The sequence below is a fragment of the Myotis lucifugus genome, unplaced genomic scaffold, assembly GCF_000147115.1.
Source record: "Myotis lucifugus unplaced genomic scaffold, Myoluc2.0 scaffold_190, whole genome shotgun sequence".
In the NCBI taxonomy this organism is placed as follows: Eukaryota; Metazoa; Chordata; class Mammalia; order Chiroptera; family Vespertilionidae; genus Myotis; species Myotis lucifugus.
In genome coordinates, this window is record NW_005871238.1 from 1,363,077 (window position 1) to 1,384,649 (window position 21,573).

Sequence of the window (21,573 nt, forward strand, 5' to 3'; positions counted from 1 at the left end):
GAGTGATGTGATAGGAAGTGGTCCATGGCTCCTTTACCCTTCCCTCCAAATTGCAGGGAAGGAGGCTGGGGTCACATAAATGGAAGGATGAGAAGCCGGACAATCTCTGCAATGCCTGGAATGTACTTTAAAGGTGGAGAGAGTGAAAAGTGATGTCTCAAGCTTTCCTCCAGAAAGGAAATCTGGGAACCAGGCCCTTCCTTTGAACAAAACAGGAAAGTCCCAACATACATCTAAGTGTATTTTTCTTGGACATGTTCCTAACCTGTAGATAAAACAATAGATGGTTCCAGTCGGGGACTGTTGGCTGTTTCTAACTGACCTCGGCCTTCTTCCATGCCCATTAGGCCTCTGTAGACCTCCCTCTGTGCTGACTGGGTGCTCTGCCCATGGCCAGCTCAGCCAGTTTCTCAGCGCCAGAGAAGAGATGCCAGAGATGTCCCAGGCGTCTTGTGGCCGGGCCATATGTTAGGTGCTACCAATGCTCGTCAAGCAGAAAGGAACACAGAGCTGCAGTGCAAGCTGATTTTAAAACAGGGCTTCTCAGGCATAGGTCGGGGGCAGGGCCTGGGAGTCTGCATTTCTCACAAGCTCCCAGGGGATGCCAACGCTGCTCAACTGTGGCCCACACACTGAGAAGCACTGGTCTAAAGACGGCTGGGGGAACAGCCAGGAGCTGGAAAGGTGCCTGGACGGAATCAGATATTGACAATCCCTGGGCTCCAATGATTCATTATATTTGTTGCATCTGCCCTGGAAGATGGACCTATGTGATCTATAGTTTTGTAGATTGGAAGGCTTACAGCAAAGGGAAAGAGACAAGAAATAAGATAATTTAATAACCTCAAAGGTCTAGTATTGAAACCAGCTTATTAAAGATAAGAAAATAAATAGGGCATCTGTATCCATTTTCTTTATTTTTTTCAATTACAGTTGATCTTCAATATTATATTAGTTTCAAGTGTCTAGCATAGTAAATAGATATTTATATAACTTATGAATTGCCAAAATCTTACCCATGGCTAAAAAAAAAAAAAAAAAAAATACCCATTTATTATCTCACAGTTCTGTAGTCTAGTTACTAGTCAGCTGGATCCTCTGCCCAGGGTGTCCTTAGGCTGAAATTAAGACGCTGGCCAGGCTTCAACTCTCCTCTGAGACTCAGGTTCTCTTCCAAGTGCTACCAAATGCGGTCTGGCTCCAGGGCAGGTCTGCCTAGGGCCCACCCATTGTGTGTGGGTTCTTGACTTCGTGTAGGAAAGATTTCACAACATGAGTCCCAGGTGTTTTTGAGAGTATGTTTACTAAAGCTGGGGACAGTGAAAGAAGGAAGGGCTTGAGGTAAAAGAAGCAACAGGAGAGAGAAAGTCAGAGAAAAGGGGGCCTCAGAGACAGGTTCGGGGGGTGAGCCTGGGTCGAGCTGCCACTGCCCTCAGATCCTCTGGTTGCAAGTCTCCCTTAAAGTTTAGAAGAAAACAGCAAAAATGCAAGGCGTGGGCTTTCTCTCGTGAGAGCAGGTGGTGGCTCCTTTGTCTTGAGGCTTTTTATCTCTCTTTGGCCAGCGGGGATCCTAGGGGAGGTGTCAGGAGAGGGTCTTAACAAAATATTCATTCGTTTTTCAGGTGTGTCCTTCAACATGTTGATTTATCAAAATGCGCATATACAGAGGTCAGGGCTTGTTTTCTGGTTAGTTTCATTTTTAAAGAACATCATCAAGAATGTCACTGAAGCCCTGACCGGTTTGGCTCAGTGGATAGAGCGTCGGCCTGCCGACTCAAGGGTCCCAGGTTCGATTCCAGTCAGGGGCATGTGCCTTGGTTGCGGGCACATCCCCAGTGGGGAGTGTGCAGGAGGCAGCTGATCGATGTTTCTGGCTCTCTATCCCTCTCCCTTCCTCTCCGTGAAAAAGCAATAAAATATTTTTTTTTTAAATGTCACTGAAGAGGGACTGGGACCAAGGCTGTTCTGTCCCAGGATGGTCTGGAACCTGTAACTCATTATCTGACTATAAATTTCTCAAACGGTTTGGCCTCATTTAATCATTTTGTCTCAATTTCCCTTATTCCACTTGTCAAGGAATTTCCCTATCTTCTTATATCCTTCCTTACCAGCTCATTCAGACTGACAGAATTCACTTCCTTCAGTTGTAGGACTGAAGCCCCTGCTTTCTTAGTAGCTGTCAGCTGGGACCCACTCGGGGCACAGAGGCCATCTTGCTACCTGGCCCCCTTTTGGAACATAACAATCATGGAGTGATATCTTCTCCTCAAAGGGATTGGGACCATTTTAGAATTCTGCCAAGCACAGCATCCTATGATTGCCCACTTTGCATTAACGATGTTTCCACATCAGTGTAATTTCTACATTTATTCTCAGCAGCTCTAAATCATCTCGTGAGGATGGTGGTAGTAGCAGTAGCTCCCATCTTTTGAGCACCAATTATGTGCCAGCACTTCGCTAGGTACCGTACAGATCCCTAGCTTATTTAACTCTAGCAATCATCCTTAATAATCTATGTCATTATAGACATCTAGAGTTTGTAGATGAGGAAACTAAAGCTTGAAAGTTTAAGTAACTTGGTCTAGGTCACACAGTTTAGTGACCCGGCGATGTTTGACAGAATGGATTGAGTCCTGGTCTGGGCCAACTGAGTAACCATTAGTTTCCTCACCTAGAAATGGAGGACTAAAACCAGATCTCTTGAGGTTTCTTCCAATTTTGACATTTATACTGTGAAAACTGCAATGCAAGATTTCCAGTAATTTCTTTCCTTCAGATCCAAGGCAAATCAAAGTTTGTAACATCATGAACAATCAAGTAAGGGAGTGCTTCAAATGGTTTGCATCACAATGGTGACTCTTATCTAACTGAGTGCTCCCTCTCCTCTGATTCTTTTCTCTCGCCTGTCTTTGTTGGGTAGCTTTGCAAAAACTAAAGCCTAGCCCCCAGCTCCTGCTCCATCTCCAAATCCCCTAATCAGCTTCTGATATAAGGCACCAACCCCCAATATCCCAGCATAAAGTCTCAATGTGCTCCTTGAACGGTCTAAAGGAAAAACATAATTTTAAGTGCCACGAAGGCAATGGAATTGTCAGAAGTACAAGAAATCAACTAATGCCGAAACCGGTTTGGCTCAGTGGATAGAGCGTCGGCCTGCGGACTGAAGGGTCCCAGGTTCGATTCCAGTCAAGGGCATGTACCTGTGTTGCGGGCGCATCCCCAGTGGGGGATGTGCAGGAGGCAGCTGGTCGATGTTTCTCTCTCATCGATGTTTCTAACTCTCTATCTCTCTCTCCCTTCCTCTCTGTAAAAAATCAATAAAATATATTTAAAAAAAAAGAAATCAACTAATGAGTTATGAGATTTCAGTCACTGTATGATCTGTAACAGTACACAAATTACAAATTTTTTCAAAAAGACAGAAAAATATAAACAAGGAAAAGCTATCAGTGCCATCTTGTGGAAGGACTTTAATTAAAATCTCCGAGGTAATCTAGCCACACCCAAGATCATGTCTAAGCTTCTACAGTCCACACGGGTGTGCATCCCGTAGAGAGCAGAATAGCTTCACTAACTGTTTATAGGGAATGTTGCTGATTGGAGGAGGGTCCATTCTGATTGTTTGCTTCTTGTGCCAGGGCCAGTTATTAAATAATTTATATATCATCCCTAATTATATGAATACCACATAAAACCTCCATACTTCCAACACCACACACACACAAAACCACACCCAAACTATTCTGCTGGTTCTCCTACACAGCAAGTTTCTCTAAATGTGGACAGTTTGCATTGACCTTTCACAATGCCCCATCCCCAGCTATCACATGCACACTTACAACACAATTGCTTATAGTATAATTTTTTCTTTCAAAATTAAACTTAATTTTCTTTTACTTCTTGAATTTATTAGAAATTATTTCTCTTCTTTCATTTATATTCCCATCTGTATTAGTTACTTGTGGCTGCATTTAAAATTGCCCCAAAATTTGATGGCTTAAAATTATAAATATTTATTATCTCAGTTTCTGTGGGTAAGAAATTCAGGAGAGGCCTAGCTGGTGGTTCTGGCTCAGAGATCCATGAGGTTATTGTCAAGGTATTGGGGAGGTCATCTAAAGTCTTGATGGACTGAAGGATCCACCTCCAAAATAGCTAGCCCCCTTACATAATATTGGTATGAAGCCCTGTTCCTTACCACACAGGTCTCTCCATAAGGCTCCTTGAGTGTCACATGGCAAGCTGGCTTCTTCCAAGACAGAGCAAGGCAAAAAACAAGGTGTCTTTTATGACTAACCTAAGGAGTCACACATCATCATTTCCACAGTATCCTACTGGTTACAAAAACCAGTCCTACCAATGTGGAAAAGACCATACAAGGCATGAGATGAACCACTGCGGGCCATCTTAGAGGTTGACTACCACAACATCCCTTCTTAAATCCAATTTCCAGAATATCGGGTTCCACGTATGCAATGTGTTTAGACAAAAGATCAGAATATTTAAGACACTGAGAATTCTGACTACAGTCCAAAGGTCACAGGAACCCAAACCCAAGCAACTCGTTGCCTTAGTGCAGTGGTTGGCAAACTGCAGCTCGCGAGCCACATGCGGTTCTTTGGCCCCTTGAGTGTGGCTCTTCCTAAGCCAATGATGGCGAACCTTTTGAGCTCGGCGTGTCAGCATTTTGAAAAACCCTAACTTAACTCTGGTGCCGTGTCACATATAGAAATTTTTTGATATTTGCAACCATAGTAAAACAAAGACTTATATTTTTGATATTTATTTTATATATTTAAATGCCATTTAACAAAGAAAAATCAACCAAAAAAATGAGTTCGCGTGTCACCTCTGACAAGCGTGTCATAGGTTCGCCATCACTGCCCTATCCAATAGCATAACTGCCACACTAGGATCACCTATTTATATGAGGTGAGATAGGAGTACAGCAAGCCTAAATCTTCCTGAAGTCAGGTAACACTGCACAGAGGAGAAAGGAAAAGATCAGTATTGCAAAGGGGGGGAGGGGTCATGGCAGAGTGCTGAAGTTGTTGAGCTGCATGGTCCTAGCCACCATCGGAGAGGACTTTTCCTTTTATTTAGAGGCATCCTTGACAATGGGACACAGCCCAAGGCAGAGACCCTGGGTCTGTTGATAAGGGGGGTGGAGCAAGTAGAGAAGGGAGTTGAATTCCTACAAAGGGAACCACTGGCCTTTCCAGAAGGAGGCCCAGGTTCATGGAAGGTGGCATTTCTACACCTGCAGAGATCTGCCCGTGGGGGACAGTCACTGTTGGGGACTCAGAAGAGAAGAGAAGATGTTTCTCCCATAAATGTCTTCACTCTGGAGAAGGTGGGCTTTGAGCTGGTTCCCAAGGAGGCAAGGAAGGGGCATAGGGTCCTGTGGATTCTTGTCTGCAGAGGCAGTGTAAGCAGAAACCCTGGGCATGTGGGAGGGGCTGGTGGCTGAGAGTGACCACAGAGAAGGAGGGAAAGGAATGGATTGGGATAGGCAGGAAGATCTTTAGGGAGTTGTGTGGGAAGTGAGAGTGCAAAGGAGAGGGGCTTAATCAGGGCTGTGAATGCACAGAAGGGGAGGAAAAGGTAGATTTGGTAGCTCCTAGAACCTGGGGAGAACGGGTGGAGGCAATGCTTCAGTGTTGTCTGGGTAAATGGAAGTGCATTTCCATAGGGTCAGAGTAAGCTTTGAACTTGGAGGAAAGAGAAATTCCTTCTCATTTTGCTAGAACCAGAGCTTTACATGGTCAAATGTGTGAGACAGGAGTAGGTGGGGCCAGAGGGAGGGAAGTAGATCTTCATGGCTGGGCCCCAGTTTGGAATGAAAGAGACCTTGGTTCAACCAGCCCAGCTACTTACTAGTTGAGTGTCATTGGCCAAGTTAACCAGCTTCTCTAAGCCTCAGATTACTCAAATACAAAAGGGATACAAAAATATTTCCCACTTGTGGTTCTTCCTGAAAGCACTTGGCATAGGGCCTGGTACATAAGCAAATTCAATACGGTGTTTTCCTAAGTATAGTTAATCCACATCACTAGAAGCACATTGTTCAAATGAGGATATGGACTGAGACGCTGTGTTCATAGGTCCACCTTCTATGAACACATGATAAACTCAAGCCTCCCCCAGGGGAGGGCGGCTCATAGAGCCTGAAAGTCATGAAATTATTTAAGAAGAGAAATTAAGAAATTCTGAAACGTTTCATCCAGATGACATTTGGGGACATGAGGATGGTTGCATGAAGAGGCAGGCCTCCCATTTCACTTGAGGAAACAATACTGTGTTGTTAAAGACTGTGGAGCCAGGGCACTTGGTTTCAAATCCCCAGGCCATCAGTCATCCTCAGTCAAATTCCAGAACCTCTATGAAGACTCAATGACTATAACAGGGGTGGGCAACCCCTGGCACGCGTGCCAAACATGGCACACCAGTAACTTTTGCTGGCACGCAAAACCCTCTCTTATAATCTCCCATTTATAGTTTTTTTCTTAATATCGACTTTATTATTTTTCAGATAAATTCAGTGTAGGTGCATCTTAGATAAATAAATAATTTTACATAACAAGTTATCTTAAAGACCATAGACATGGATTGACAAGAGAGGGGAAGAGCAATTTCTATGCCTCTGCCTTAACTCTCCCTGCCTTCCTAGATCCGACCAGTGTTTTGGTTTCATCCACATATGCTTGTGAATCTTTGTTCTCAGTGATGAATTTTGTTAAGTCTCCTAATAGGAGTAGCTGACAGATGAAAGTAGTAGCTCCTGCATATCTCTGAAGGTCACGAAATATAAACCTGATGTAAAATCTCTGTCATCAGTGATGCAGCAGCCAAAGTCCCACTGATAATATCAAACGGAGTCATAAAGTTTTCTGTCGGACTATCAGTGTACATGTATACATTAAAAAATAAATGTATTTTTCATCATCATATACTGTGTTTTTGTCGCTTGAATGAATTTTATCATTTCTTCAAGGTTCTTCACATACGTACACCTTAAGAGATATCAAGTAGGCGTAACATGTTCTCAAAAAAATTAGGGTTGGCACGCAGAAGTTTGAGTCAGAGATTTTGCTGGTTTTGGCACGCAGTCACAAAAAGGTTGCCCATCCCTGATCTATAACATTGTTCATTAGATTACTAGATTACCTCGTAATTAGATTATTATGGCAATTAAATGAGTTATCACATGAAAATAGTTAGAATGCTCGATTTGTTCATTTTTACATTTCAGGGCACCCAATGGCAACCCTGTATTTTTCATAATTCCAGCAGTGGAAAATAGTCTCCGTACAGTAATGATTCCTTCTTATTGGACGTGTTCAGAAATTCACTGAGGGTGACAGTCACAGTCATTGCAGAGGAAATTCGTCCTCCAGAGCGGAAGTAGATTTGCCATCTCTCAACCCCTTGGGCCTAAGAGTAAGCAGGCCAAGCGTGCGGGGTCGGTTGGCCGGTGATGCAATAAATCCCACCCACCGCCAGGGGGCAGCAGAGTCCGACCCCGGGTGGCTTCATCCCCAGAAAATAATTCTTAATTTCTTCCAGGGTTTTATTCTTGGCTGTTCACGTGGCTCCAGTCTCCTGCCGTAATCCCGCCCGTTATTGACTATCCCACCAATCAACAAGGGGTCTGGGTCGGGTCCCGCTGGGGCCGGGGCCGGATAGGTGCTCCTCCAGGTCATTCAAACCTAGGCACCGCCCCCGTGCGACCGGGCCAGTCCCGACTGCAGAGCGGGATGTCGTCGGGGCGTGCCCCCGGGACTGCGGGGTCCTCGGAGGCGCCGGCGCCCGGTAGGTGGGGGTTCCCCGGCCTGGGCGGGCGAACGGAGCAGTGGGCGGAGGTCCAGGCCGCCCCTCCCGCTAACCCGCGGTCCTGGGCCCTCCCTCAGTCGTGGGCGTGCAGCCCCCCAACTTCTCGTGGGTGATTCCGGGCCGGCTGGCGGGGCTGGCGCTGCCCCGGCTCCCCGCCCACTACCAGTTCCTGCTGGACCAGGGCGTGCGGCACCTGGTGTCCCTGACCGAGCGCGGGCCCCCGCACGGGGACAGCTGCCCCGGCCTCACGCTGCACCGGCTGCGCATCCCGGACTTCTGTCCGCCCGCCCCGGAGCAGATCGACCGCTTCGTGCAGATCGTGGACAAGGCGAACGACCAGGGAGAGGTCAGCGGGCGGTCAAACCGGGGGAAAGGCCCTGGGAGGGGTCAGCGGGGACACTCGCAGCTGGGGGAGCAGGGGGAGCAGGGTCGGGGACCCAGGGCGGGGAGGGAGACGGGGGAAGACCCGGGGCCTGGAGGCTCCGTGTGAAACTGGAACGGGAAACCCAGGGGAGGGCGGGGCGGTGAGCGGGAGGAGGAGGGCCCAGCCCCGGAACCCGCTGGTGGAGAGGAAAAACTGGTTGCAGTTGAGGGCTGGGGAGGAGAAAGGGTTGGACAGACATGGGACAGGTGGAGGCCGAAGCTAGAGGCTATTGAACAGTCTCCACAGCAGGGCTCGGTCCAAATACAATGGAGCCATGTATACTCTTCAAGTTTCTAGCAGCCACATTGTAAGAGGTGAAAAAGGAACAGGGGAAATTCATTTTGATAATATAATTTAGCCCGGTAAGTCAGAAATACTGTTGCAACATATAATCAGTATAAAGTACATCCATAGTGAGGTGTTTACGTTGTTGTTTGCACTGCATCTTCACAACCTGGTTGCATTTTACATCCCATCTCCATCTGGACCAGCAGCCCGGCAGGTCCTCGGTAGCCACAGGTGGCCAGTGCCTTCTACACTGGAGAGGCAGGGAGATGGTGGTGGGGAGGCAGACCAGGAGCCCAGCCCTTCAACCAGCCACTCTGCCGGTGATTGGTGGCCTCCTGGCCACAGGTACCTACCGGGCCACCGCCCTCCGGACTTCAATGCCACTTCCCGCCCCTGTGAGGTGTGCAGGATCCTGAGGACAGGATCCTGGGCCTGGCCCAGAAGCAGCAGCTGGAAGGCGAGAGAGACAGGCCTAAGTGAGGGCCAGGAGAGTGTGGGGAGGGCGGGAGGCTCCGCCCCACCAAGCTCCCCCTTCACAGGCTGTGGGAGTGCACTGTGCCCTGGGCTTTGGCCGCACGGGCACCATGCTGGCCTGTTACCTGGTGAAGGAGCAGGGCCTGGCTGCTGGAGACGCCATCGCTGAAATCCGGCGGCTTCGACCGGGCTCAATCGAGACACATGAGCAGGAGAAAGCGGTCTTCCAGTTCTACCAGCGAACTAAATAGGGGCCCCAGCGCCCTTCTTCCAGGCCCGCTGCCTGACCAGGGCGTCAGAGGGGCCAGAGCTGTGGAAGTGGACTGAAGCCTCCAGCTCCCAGCCGGCTCGCGAGACGGACGTCGCCCTTCCTGCTGGCAGGTTCTGATTGGAGGGATGTCTGGAGCTGCATTGATGTGGGGGTCCCTCTTCTGCTTCCTTGAATAAATAACTTATAAGAACCAGCTCCTGTTGCCCAATGCTTTACAGTTTATGAAGCACTTCTACATGTCAACTTAACTTGAGCCTCACCGTAGCCCTAGGATGTCGGAAAGGCACTGTGGAGGAGGTGGCTAAAGCTCAGAGAGTTTCAAGGTTACACTTCTAGAAAGTGGGAGGATGGGCCAGGACTGCAACACACATCTTCAGCCTCTTAAAGATGCTGAAACTCTATGTATCTATTATCTGATAGGTCTTCTGGAGAGCTGGTCAGTGAGAAGGGCACAAATCCCCCAAAGCCCAGGGTCCCCGATGCTCACAGGCTGGGGGGGGGGGGGCCCACGTGGACGCAGCCCCGCTGTCTAGGCCCACGTCCCCCATGTGTGTCGTTCCCTTGACCCTCTCAGGACAGAGAAGGCCTGGATGTTGTGCTCAGCTCCCAAGGGCTGTGGGCCTCTCACCAGCCTCAGGGTGCCCAGCTCACATGCTTCTCATCAAAATTTCCTCCATCCTTACCTGCCCTGCCCCAATAGCGTGGCTCATTCTGTTTCTTAATGCAACCTAGAGTATTTTCCAAAGGGCTGTGTGTGTGTGTGTGTGAGAGAGAGAGAGAGAGAGAGAAAGAGAGAGAGATCACATGAAGGCAGGAGGGGTGTGATCGGCCCACTTCCTGTATTCCTTCCCTCCATTTACCAGGATGTGAAGACAGGTGGGAGGCTTGAAGCTTCACCCTACGTTCATGTCTCTGCTCTGATCCTGACCCACTGAGGTGGCACAACAGGTCCTCACACTCTGTCCTCTGTCCCAACCTGGCTCCACCCTCCCCATGTCTTCTGCCCTGTCCTTCCTCCTGAGGCTCCTTCAAAGGGGACAGAAGAATTTCTAACCCGTAAAACCCTCTATGCAGCCTCCATCCCCATAAAGTAAGCAGGTCTCCTCTGCCTCGAGCGTTCCTCAGGGAAAGAAGCATAATTATGTGCTTAAGGAAATAGGTTTTAAATAAGAGTTGGCTTGAAGTGAGAAACTGTCCTTATCCTTCCATCTACTTTGGGAGGTTAGTCTGAGATTCCCTTTGGGCTCATTCCCACTCCCAGATTTTCTGCCTTTCGCTCACCCCTTCTTCCGTATAGGCCACCAGTGAGGGATTACAGACCAGCCATGACCCTCCCCCATTCTACCCCTCTGAGAGGACAGGTGTGAGGAACAAGCCCCTCCATAGACAAGGAGCCTTCACATTACATCAGACCAGGACTTCGCCAGGTCAGCGCTGCTGGTGTTTGCGGCCGGACACTTTGTTGTGGGGGGTCTCCTGTGCACTATAGGGGGTTCCAACATCCCTGGCCTCTACCCACCAGATGCCGGTGGAATGCCACCTCCAAAAAAGTGGCAGCAAATATGTCTCTAGACATGGCCAAATGTCCCTGGCAGGACAAAATCAGCCCCATTTGAGAACCCACTGCATCAGATCAGCAAGACTACATGCAGCCATAGGCTTTTGTTTGCTGTGGGAGCAGAGGTGGGAACACACTCAGGAATTTCTCCTGTGGATACACACATTTGACAGGGGAGAAGGGGCCAAATTAAACACCCTCAAACACCATTACCCTTTTGAGGAGTGTCTGGCACTCATCCCCAGTCCATCCCCCCTTTTCAGGCTGGGTCCCCAAGATGGTGATGGACACTACTACCTATATGTAGCAAGTGCTGTATTCGCAATGAGCTGCTGGTGCAGTAACACTGACTCCCACCCCCATGTTTTTAAAGTTTTATTCATGCTTATTCTCTGTGGTCCAAGTTCCCTACTGAAGGGAGTCTTTTGTGTGTGAATAACATCCCTGCCCTCGCCTGTTTGGCCTAGTGGATAAAGCATCTCTGCCTGTGAACTGAAGGGTCCCAGGTTCAATTCTGGTCAAGGGCATATGCCCAGGTTGTGGCTCGATCCCCAGCAGGGGACGTGAAGAGGCAGCCGATCAATGATTCTCATCATTGATGTTTCTCTCTCTCCCTCTCCATTCCTCTCTGAAATCAATAGAAATATATTTAAAAAGACAAACAAAAAAAAACCTGTCTGTATCTTGCCACTCTTTATAAGAAGGAAGCCAGTTTAGTCTCATGGGATTGTTTTGTGACAAACCAATGTCAGTTACCACTAATGCACTTCACACTTTGTTGTGACTGCACTTTGCTTACTGATCCTATTAATAAAAGGCTAATATGCAAATTGACCGAACAGTAGGATGCCCAGTCACTCTGAAGCGCACTGACCACCAAGGGGCAGACGCTCAACACAGGAGCTGCCCCCTGGAGGGCATTGGGACAGAAGCCGGGCTTACAGCTGGCAAGTACAGCAGTGGTGGCGGGAGCCTCTCACGCCTCCACAGCAGCGCTAAGGATGTCCGACTGATGGCGTAGGCCCAGGAGCGGGCCTAAGCCATCAGTTGGACATCCCCTGAGGGCTCCCGGACTGCAAGAGGGCGCAGACTGGGCTGAGGGAACCTCCCCTCCCCTGAGTGCACGAATTTTGTGCACCAGGCCTCTAGTATGATTATAATTGTCATATTTATGAAGCACCTACCGTAGAGCAGGTGTTTGCATACATTGGGTTATATCATTTTATCCTCTCAACCATTTTGAAAATCAGGCACTTTTTTCTTTTTTATAGATGAGGGCACTGAGGCTTAGAGAGATGGCGGACTTGCCCAGTGCCTTGCACTTGTGCAAAGGAGCTGGCAGCAAACCCAAGCGGTAGCTCCACACTCTGCTCCTTCAATCAGACACCTGCCTGCCAATACCTGCCCCTGGTCCCAGTTACACAGGGAAGTCCACCTTCATGCTCAAAGCTTAGCTTCCTCAAGCTGACTCTCAGGCCACTTCTGTTACGGCCGCTATTGTCTAACTCAGAGCATGTGGCTATCCTTACCTGGCGGGACAGGTTTAAGCACGTGTGCTGGCCTCGAGCCCTCAAAATATCATTTTATGTCTCATGATTTATTAAAAACTCTAAATCCTTCTGGTTTTGTTGTTGTTATTTGAGCCCTTAATGCATGGCAGGCACTAGCCCCAGTACTTTATAGACATCATCTCTTTTAAGTCTTCAAAAGAAGCCTAAGAATAAGATCTTATAATGACCAGATGAGCGAGCCGGGGCCCAGAGAGTTTAAGAAACACGCCCAGAGTCACATCGCTAGAACAGGATTCAAACTTGAGTTTGTCTGACTATAAACTGCCTTCCCTCTTAGGAGCAGAGAGAAAAGACTTCGTTGTAATTGGAAAATATATAACAGCATCTTGTGTTCCCTGGAATCACAGCTCTGGGCTTGCAAGCTGTCAGGAGAGCCCTGTGATTGCCTGGCTTCCCCTCTCCCCCTCCCCGCCGCCCCCCCTCCCACCCCTCTGGCAGGGACGCTCTGACTCGCAGTGTTGGGCTGCGGTGGCCATCAACCCAAACAGGCCTCTGCCTCCAGCCTCCTGCACCATCTAAAACATAGTCCCCTGTTGATTTTAAAATGAGTTACATAAGCACTCCTTCCATTACTTTAAAATTTTCTCTGGCTATTACGGATCCAAGGCATACTCCTGAGAAGGCCGCGTGTTTGTCCAAGCAAGCGGAAATCTGAGAGACGCTTTGGTGCACGTCCATGCCTGCAGTTGATGACTTATTTTCAACGTTGATAACTCCGTCCTTTCTGGCAATAAATTGCTTCAACCGCTCTCTCGCCCTGCTTTTTCCTTCACTCATTCTGTTGCCATGGATATTTGATAATGAAAGAAATTGGTGAGGACACCTCTGAGTTTTCACTATGTCTATGGCAAACAGTTCTGGGGTTGTTTTCTCCCGGCTTTTATAATAAACACAGCACTGTTTCTTCACCAGCATATATGGAGTAGCAACTCTGTTCCATACCCAAGGTGGGCCATATGGAAGTACTTAGCGTAGACATCACCCCAGGTGGCCCTGCTCACCTGCGTGGGTTTTACGTGTCCTTGGGCTCCTCCGAACCCACCCCAAGAAAATGTGCTGATCTGCATGTTTTCTATAGGTGCCCTTTGTGAGATCTAGTTGGGGCTGGGTGCAGCCTAGGGCCATGAAATAGAATTAATAAAGTAACCACACTGGGACCAAGCCCACAGGCAGAACTAAGCCATTCTTGACCATGGCTGATAAGGCCCTGAGGAGCCCTCTCCCTTCCTCCAGCTCCTCCCTCGCCTCATGCTCTCCCCTCCCCCATTGCCTTTGTTCTCTCCGCTCTACCTGTGTTGAGGTCTCCAAGACCACCCTCGGGTTTGATGATTTGCTAGAAAAACCCACAGAAAAGCTGTTCTACTCTCACTGATGGTTTATTGCAGTGAAAGGATACATGTTAATATCAGCAAAGGAGAAAGGCTCACGGGGCAGAGAGAGTCCGGGAGGAGCGGGCAGAGCGTCCAGGGGAGCTGACTGGACAGCGCTTCGTTCTCCCGGCAGCAGGGTGTGACCGCGCTTAAAAAACATGGCCAACCAGCGAAGCTCCCCCAGGCCTTGGTGTCCAGGGCTTCTGCTGGGGCCACATAGGATGCAGCACCTGCACGGCTGACCTTAGCTAGTCAGTCTCCATGGAGGTCAGACAGAGAGAGCAGGGCCCCAGCTACCTGTGCTCTCCAAGTAGGCATTCACCACATCACGCTGTTAGCACAGACGACTGGCCTGGCCCACGCTCTCAGTACAAAGACCCTCCTGTGAGGCAGGATATTCTGAGAGCTCAGGAGCTGGTCAGGAGATGGTCCCAAAGGCCTTAGGAACATGGCAGGCCTGGGCAGCCTTTCCAGCACACGACCAAATGCTCATGCTGTCCCCACTTGGGAGTTCGGCACACGCGATATCAACTCATTGCCTAGCTCCCAACTCCTACCCCCGAGGTGTCAGTTTAACATTATTTCCTGGGAGAAAGGTCTCCCACCACCCCACCTACACATATTCCCAAAGCATCTGTCATTCTACTTCTTGGTTCTTTGCTCACCTATAATGATCTGTTTAGTTGCTTAATGTCTCTCTTTCCTCCTAGAGTCTTAAGGACGGGGCCCATGCAGGTGGCACCCCACACAATGTCTGGCACATGGGTGCTCCATAAATATTTGGCAACTGACATGTGACATGCTGTCACCTGGCTGGGTATCTGCACATCGATGCAGAAATGGGAAGAAAGGAATAAACGTAGTAGGGGAGACATGCACCCCTCGAAGTCTGCATGCAAAGATGGGTACATACAGTTAGAAAAGATGCAATACATAAATACTCAGGCAATGCCGGGGTGATTAAAGAGAAATGAGGAGTGTGTCTGGTACAATTCCAAAAGTTGAACTCTCAATGAGATGTGGAGGGTGTGCTCAGATAGCCTAAGGCCATGGTCGGCAAACTGCGGCTCGAGAGCCACATGCGGCTCTTTGGCCTCTTGAGTGTGGCTCTTCCTCATCGCGCGATCCTCATCGGAGTTGAGGCAGCTGCAAATGCCAGAGCACCCTGAACCCCAAGGCTCTCCTGACTGGCACTGTCCAACCGGAGACCCCCAACATGCCCACATGGGCACCAGGCAGCCCTCTCCTGCTCCTCACAGGAGCCTTCAGAGCTCAAGGTGAGGCTGGGCAGGGAGGGTGACCCTGCGTCTCCACACTTTGCTCCTCAGTCCTGAGGGCCCTGGATCTGGCCTGGCACGTGTGCCCTTTAGGAGGGGAAGGAGGCCAGGAATGCGTGGAGAGCTCCAGGCCCGCACAGGAGACAGGCTGCACCCCGGGCAGCTTGAGAGTGACCCTCCACCCACCCCAACCCACTTCGGCTCATCTGATAACCGGAACCCACAAACCACAAAGGAAGTCAATGGGGTGGAGACAAAAAGGAACTAGGGAAATGGGAAGTGAAGCAACAATAAGAATAAGATACGACTGTATATTCATCATGTTGGACACACACACAGGGAAGTTGGTGAAAAAACAGGGAGAATTTCTAGGGTAACTAGAATGTTTATTTCTTTTTTCTAGAATAAACACCTTTATTACATGAGCTAAGATAGGAGGGAAAAGGATTTATGTGCCTTTTCAGGCCTTGATGCCCTCGGCTAGGGCTCCAGCTCCTTGCCCTCCGGCACACAGCTGTCCATCTGTTTGGCCACACCGGCCTGGTGCTGGGGTGATGCGCACAAGCATCGCTGGAACTGCTCCTCCGGGACACTGCTGATGGTGGCGTTGTTTCCTTTCATCATATCTCTTCTGAATTTTCTTTTATTGTTTGTTTGTTTGTTTTTATTGATTTCAGAGAGGAAGGAAGAGGGAGAGAGATATAGAAACATCAATGATGAGAGAGGTTCATCGATCAGCTGCCTCCTGCAGGCCCCACACTGGGGATCAAGCTCCCAACCTGGGCATGTAGCTTTGACTGGAAAAGAACCGTGACCTCCTGGTTCATAGGCCGGCACTCCACTTCTGAACCATGCCAGCCAGGCTCTTGGATTATTTTTTGTTTCCTCCTTAGCAGTCAGCTTGGCCCCCTTCTTGCAGCCCAGGCGCAGTGCCTAGTGGACTCCAGCGCTGTCGGTACCGTGTGCTGTCCGTGACCATGAGGCAGTTCTTTGCTAGGGTTTCTGCATGGACCAGTTTGTTGTTGGATGCACTGTAGGTGTCAATAATCTTTGTTTTGCACGTACAGCACTCCGAGCCCAGAGAAGTTGTCCAGGTCCAGCCTCAAGGCTGGGCACTTGCCTCCCCACACACAGACGTGTATGCGGTGCGAGCCCGTCTTAGTGTTGGCAGCAGGCGTCCGGGCTCATAGTTCCGCTCCTTGTGGTACGGCTGTCACTTGCCCCTGGTTTCACGGCTTGATGTTGGCTGGAAGGAGTGTATCTTTTATTTCTTAAAAAGAAAACATCTGAAGCAAATATATATGTTAAAATGTTACCATTGTATACTCTGATGCTAAGCATACGGATGTTTGTTTTACCAAGCTGGGTCCTTTTTAGTCTTAGTTCAGGATGGGCAAGTTGTTGTCTTGTATCGCTTTCAAATTTTAAAAAGAGTTGGGTGAGAGGGGGGGTAAGACCACATGTCCCAGTGACCCAGGGGAAGGACCCTGCCCTAAACACATCTCTGGGATCCATTCTCAACAATGACTACCTGCCCGGCCAGTGGGCCTCAAGCAAGGAGATAGGTGCCCAAGGAGGTGTATACAAAGGGTCCTTGCAGCGGCGTTTAAAATGGCCCAAAATCGAAAATGGGACCATTATCTATCACTATGAGGACAAATAAAGTGAGTCATATGTATCCAATGAAATACTAAGCCACCGTGGAAATGAGTCATAGCCGCATGTGTTAGTATGGATTCAACTCACAAACTGTGCTGAGGAGCAGGATGAATTGCAGAATCCTCCCACAATAAAATGTCATTTACATAAAATTTAAATATGTCAACCTCATTCATTTCTAGCCTCTAGGCAAGGATGTCCTATCTGAACCACAATGGAAAAAATGTGAACATGCCACATAGGATGATACATGCAAGTAAGAAAGTAATAAGTATGTATAAAATCTTAAGTAAGGAAACAGAGATGGGGGTGGGGTTGTGACTCAAAGGAATGCCATGGATTAAATGGCAGGTCCTCCAAGATGTTGTCCAAAGACAATCTCCCAGTGCCACTGAGGAAGGAATAAAGGTACTGAATTATTTGGATCCTAGACTAACTCAGAGTTTTAGGATATTCACCCTAAAATCCATTAATTTACAAATAAGAACATGGGAGGGTGAGAGGGCCTCGAGGAAGGCAGATGAGAATACAATTCAGCAGTCACCCCAGTACCGGAGGCCTCAGCTTCCTCTCAGGCTCCTCCCACACACACTTGTTGAGCACATACGCTGTGCAGGGCACTGAAGGTTCGACAAAGAACAAAACAAGCATGGCCGCGCCCTCAGGAAGCTTGAAATTCTGTGTGGGAATTAATGCCCGACGGATGTGCGAGGTGTTAAGACAGGATGTGTGTCCCCTAACCAAGCCCGGTGGAAGAGAGTGGCCACATACAACTGAATATAACGCACGTGGACACAGGTGCACACACATACACGATGCCTGTTATGAAAAAGGGTCTTATTAATGGGAACATTTTGTTGGGATAATTTGCACTTTGGGGCGAATCAGAATCATGGAAGCAAGATCTCTGACTGGAGAGGGTGCTGCTGACGAACGCCGGAAACACCATAGAGGACCAGGTCGGAGGCAGGCAGAGGCTGGGCTCGGTCTTGACACATGAAGTTGAGGGCGCCTCTGAGACACCCACACGAGCTCTCAGGTGAGCAGTTTCCTATCTGAAACTGTGGTTGTGCTGGAAAGGCAACTTTGGGGCTAAACCGTGGGCGCAGATGAGATTATTTAGGGAGAGACTGTAGAGTGAGTGAAAAGAGGAAAGGGCCTGGAATCAGGGACTAAAGAACTTCAAAGCCACTAGCAGTGGTTCCCAACCTTCCTAACGCCTCGACCCTTTAACACAGTTCCTCATGTTGCGGTGACCCCCAACCATAAAATTATTTTCGTTGCTACTTCATAACTGTAATGTTGCTACTGTTCTGAATCGTAATGTAAATATCTGATATGCAGGATGTATTTTCAGGGGTCGCGACCCACCGGTTGAGAACCGCTGCGTGACTAGAGGAAGGCAGCTGAATGGCAGAGAGCGGGAAGGAGAACCAGGAGAGGTGTCCTAGGGCAGGGGGCTTAAGGAAGTGAGGAATCCGCAGAAACAATGTAGGCATCCATCAAACAGAATGAGGACCAAACCTGTCCATTGGGTAAATATGCTGGAGACGGGCGTGAAGGAGGCTAAAGCCAAATTGGAACGGGTTGAGGAATGGGTGAGGGGGGCAGATGGAGACAGGGAGTCAGGGAATGAACATTGGTGCTTCCAAACCCTTTCACTTGGTGGCTCATGTAGAAAGTTATGTTGAAATGGAACATTGTATTAGAGCAAGGCTGCTTCCAGCTTCAAGTGTGGCCCCAACCAGCTGCCCCAAGGGCTAAGATCAATATCTTATAACACTTGTAACCATTTGAGGCACAGCAGTGAGTCTCAGAACACCAACTGGTGATGGCCACCAGAGACCGCTCTCAAGTAGCTCGTCTGTGAATGGGGCTCACAGGGGGTGTGGAGTCCAGAGCAGGGTTGCTGGCAGGGTTTGGTTTGGTTTTCAGATGGAGGCTAGAGCATCTTTCAGAAGCATCTATGAGAAAGATCCAGTTGAAATGGTGTGACTAAGTTCAAAGGAGAGAAAGGTTAGGATAGCACTGGTAGTACTATCAGGCTCCTAAGAAGAAATAAGGATAGAATCCAATTTCACAAGATTCTGTGTGTGCAAAAGAAAAAGAAGTGTAATCCTTCCCATGATACTAGAAATCAGATGTCATTATTATGTCACAAATTTAAAACCTTACGCTAGTGAGATTAAGCCACTGCCCCTGGTCCTCCAACTAGGAAGCAGTGAACTATGATTTGAATTCAGATCTTTCTGACTCCAGAACTCCTAACATTATACTTGGGTGTATCTTAGAGCTCAGAATGTGCTAGGCCTGGAGACACAAAGATTAATTAGACTTGGCCCTTGCCTTTGAGGAGATCACCAGCTAGAAGTAGAAAAGAACAATAAAACATACAAGTGTGATAAAATATAATAATGGAGGCATGAAAAATATTTTATGCAAAGACTATATTGAGTGTATGCCCACCTCTTCCTGAAGGCATGGAGGGATGGGCATCCAGAAAGAGTTTTTTAAAAAATAAAGCTGGCTGGATTGATAAGTTGGTAGGGAAATGGAAAATGACATTTCGGTACATATGAAGAGTACCTCCTTAGGGCAATTGCTGTCCATTAGCCACAAGGGGTCGCACCAGCTCTTTCAAGCTCCCTCCAGTTGTTTTCTAGAAAGAAAGGAGTGGGAAAGAGGAGGTGAACAGATACCCCACAGCATTTCCTGCCCCCTGCAGGCAAGGCCCACAACTTTATTCCCAGTCTAGCTCCAGGTCCTCTGGCTCCTGGTCTTTTCAGCCTCTGTCCTAACTTCTAAGTTTTTGATCGGTTTCCCAGTTTGTTCTTTCCTTTGGACTTAACCCAGAGAAATGGTCTCAGGTCTTTCCTGGAGCCCCCAGTCCCATCCAGGGAGGTGACTCCAATCCCAGCAGGCCTTACGGTTGAGAACCTGTGCACAGATCACTTCCCCTCTCTGGGAGTTACTGGTAAAAGCGGAGGTTGGGAGGAAGGCTCTGGTGGCTCAGGGTTTCCGACTCTTCCTCAACCACAGCTACGGTTCACCAAGCACTTTCTACTTGCCCAGCATTGTCAGAGCCTGCAATACCCAATAAGGCAGCCACTTGTCACACTTAGCTATTTAAAGTAAGTACAATTAACAACAATGAACATTTTAGTTCCTCCATCTCACTAGCTAATTCAAGTGCTTGATAGCTCCATGTGGCTAGTAGCGACTGGACAGCCCAGAGAACATTTCATCACAGAAAGTTCTATTAGCATGTTTTTATCTCATTTACTTTTATAACAACCTTCTGATGCAGGCGTAATCATTAATCCACGTTAGAGATAAGGGCCTCAGGTGCAGAGAGGTTGGGAACTTAGCCAAACTCTCAGCAGATTAGTGTCCAGAGTGAGGGCTTAAGCTCAGGTGGATGGCTCTGGAGCCCGCCATTCTGTCTCTACGCCGGGTGTTGCCCCGTAACCCCAGCTACTCAGCTCTCTCTTCTTACCTCTCAGTCGTGGGACTGATTCTTCCCATCCCAACAGCCATTGTCCCTCACAGCTCCTCCCCTGCAGCTGACCTGAATGATGAGGGCACCTGGGCTTCCAGTCCCTTCCGGAAGAACATCCCCTCTATCGTCCTCCCCACTTCCTGTCAGGCCTGTTTTATTTAGAGCATTAGCATTAAGGGGTTTTGATCCCTCTCCTAACACATCCCTGTTAGGTTCACTGAAGGAGGTACCCACGAGGCCCAAAGAGTAAAGAATTATAAATTTACTAAGTCATCTGGGAACCAGATGGGCCGAGCCCCAAAATGGCACCAGCACCCAGGGACAGGGGGTCAGAGATTTTAAAGGATTCTAGATGGGCTTTGTTGGCGAGAAAATTCTCTGGGCAGGTCCGCATCCTGGGTAAGTCTGGAAGGGAAAGTTACTGGTTTTAGGAATGTGGTCTAAGCCTGTGGTCGGCAAACTGCGGCTCGAGAGCCACATGCGGCTCTTTGGCCCCTTGAGTGTGGCTCTTCCTAAGCCTTAAGAGTACCCTAATGAAGTTAATAACAATGTAGCTACCTATATAGTTTAAGTTTAAAAAATTTGGCTCTCAAAAAAAATTTCAATCGTTGTACTGTTGATATTTGGCTCTGTTGACTAATGAGTTTGCCAACCACTGGTCTAAGCGAAAGGGAATGCCGTTTGTGAAATGATCTAAAAGTCAGTTTCTCAGGGGAGTGGGGTATCGATTAGATGATTCAATTACTTTATCAGACCTAACATTCCAGCCTTTTTGTTTTATGGAATAGGGACAGAGGTCATTTCTTCCATAGTTATTTCCTGCTGAGAAGGGACATCGAGATCTTAAGGGGATGGACTTTGATTGTAGTTGGCTGGAACACTGTATCGACTTCTCATGGTTGGAGTGAGGGGTTGCAGCAGCATGATTTCCTGAGAGACTGGTTGGTGAAGGCTTGAAAGCAGTCCTGTTGAGTGATTTTGGGGGGGAAAGCTGGTCCTGAGGCCATCACAGCGTCACTTGTCTGGGCCTGGAGCTAAAATACAACTGAGGCCTCGATGTTATCTTTAGGGAGGAAAAAACAGGGGTCTCAGCTGCCTGACTACTGATATGAAAGGGGAGGATAGGTTACCCTGGGGGCGAGGTTCCCAGTTTTGCTGCTTGCTAGTATTATTGCGGCAAAAGCTAGAATGACAAGAATTTTGACAAATGATCTCATGGAAGGAAAGAGACATTAGTTTGGAGAGTTGTAGCCAAACATTATAAAGTTTATATTTTTAGGTCCATTGTAGAGTTTTAAATATATATATATATATATATATGTATATATATATATATATATATATACACA

General features: G+C 48.3%; 1 protein-coding gene and 1 long non-coding RNA gene across 2 annotated transcripts; both read left to right on the forward strand.

The window, feature by feature from the left end:
• Nucleotides 1-7,720: 7,720 nt before the first annotated feature.
• DUSP23 (dual specificity phosphatase 23) lies at nucleotides 7,721-9,485 on the forward strand. The gene is made up of 3 exons (XM_006096891.3): nucleotides 7,721-7,812; nucleotides 7,911-8,179; nucleotides 9,085-9,485. The coding sequence occupies exons 1-3, from the start codon at nucleotides 7,758-7,760 to the stop codon at nucleotides 9,268-9,270; spliced, it is 510 nt and encodes a 169-aa protein (XP_006096953.1). The 5' UTR covers nucleotides 7,721-7,757; the 3' UTR covers nucleotides 9,271-9,485.
• Nucleotides 9,486-10,284: 799 nt separating this feature from the next.
• LOC106698512 lies at nucleotides 10,285-12,441 on the forward strand. Its single transcript, XR_001349846.2, has 3 exons — nucleotides 10,285-10,380; nucleotides 10,588-10,717; nucleotides 12,120-12,441. It is a non-coding gene; the product is annotated as an uncharacterized LOC106698512 (long non-coding RNA).
• The last annotated feature ends 9,132 nt before the right edge of the window (nucleotides 12,442-21,573 follow it).

What these genes read in the sequence shown, in the direction of transcription:
- DUSP23 (XM_006096891.3), top strand. Translation starts at nt 7,758, where the DNA reads ATGTCGTCGGGGCGTGCCCCCGGGACTGCGGGGTCCTCGGAGGCGCCG. An exon ending in CTCGGAGGCGCCGGCGCCCG is followed by an intron (nt 7,813 to 7,910) that starts GTAGGTGGGGGT and finishes GCCCTCCCTCAG; the next exon opens with TCGTGGGCGTGCAGCCCCCC. An exon ending in AGGCGAACGACCAGGGAGAG is followed by an intron (nt 8,180 to 9,084) that starts GTCAGCGGGCGG and finishes CCCCCTTCACAG; the next exon opens with GCTGTGGGAGTGCACTGTGC.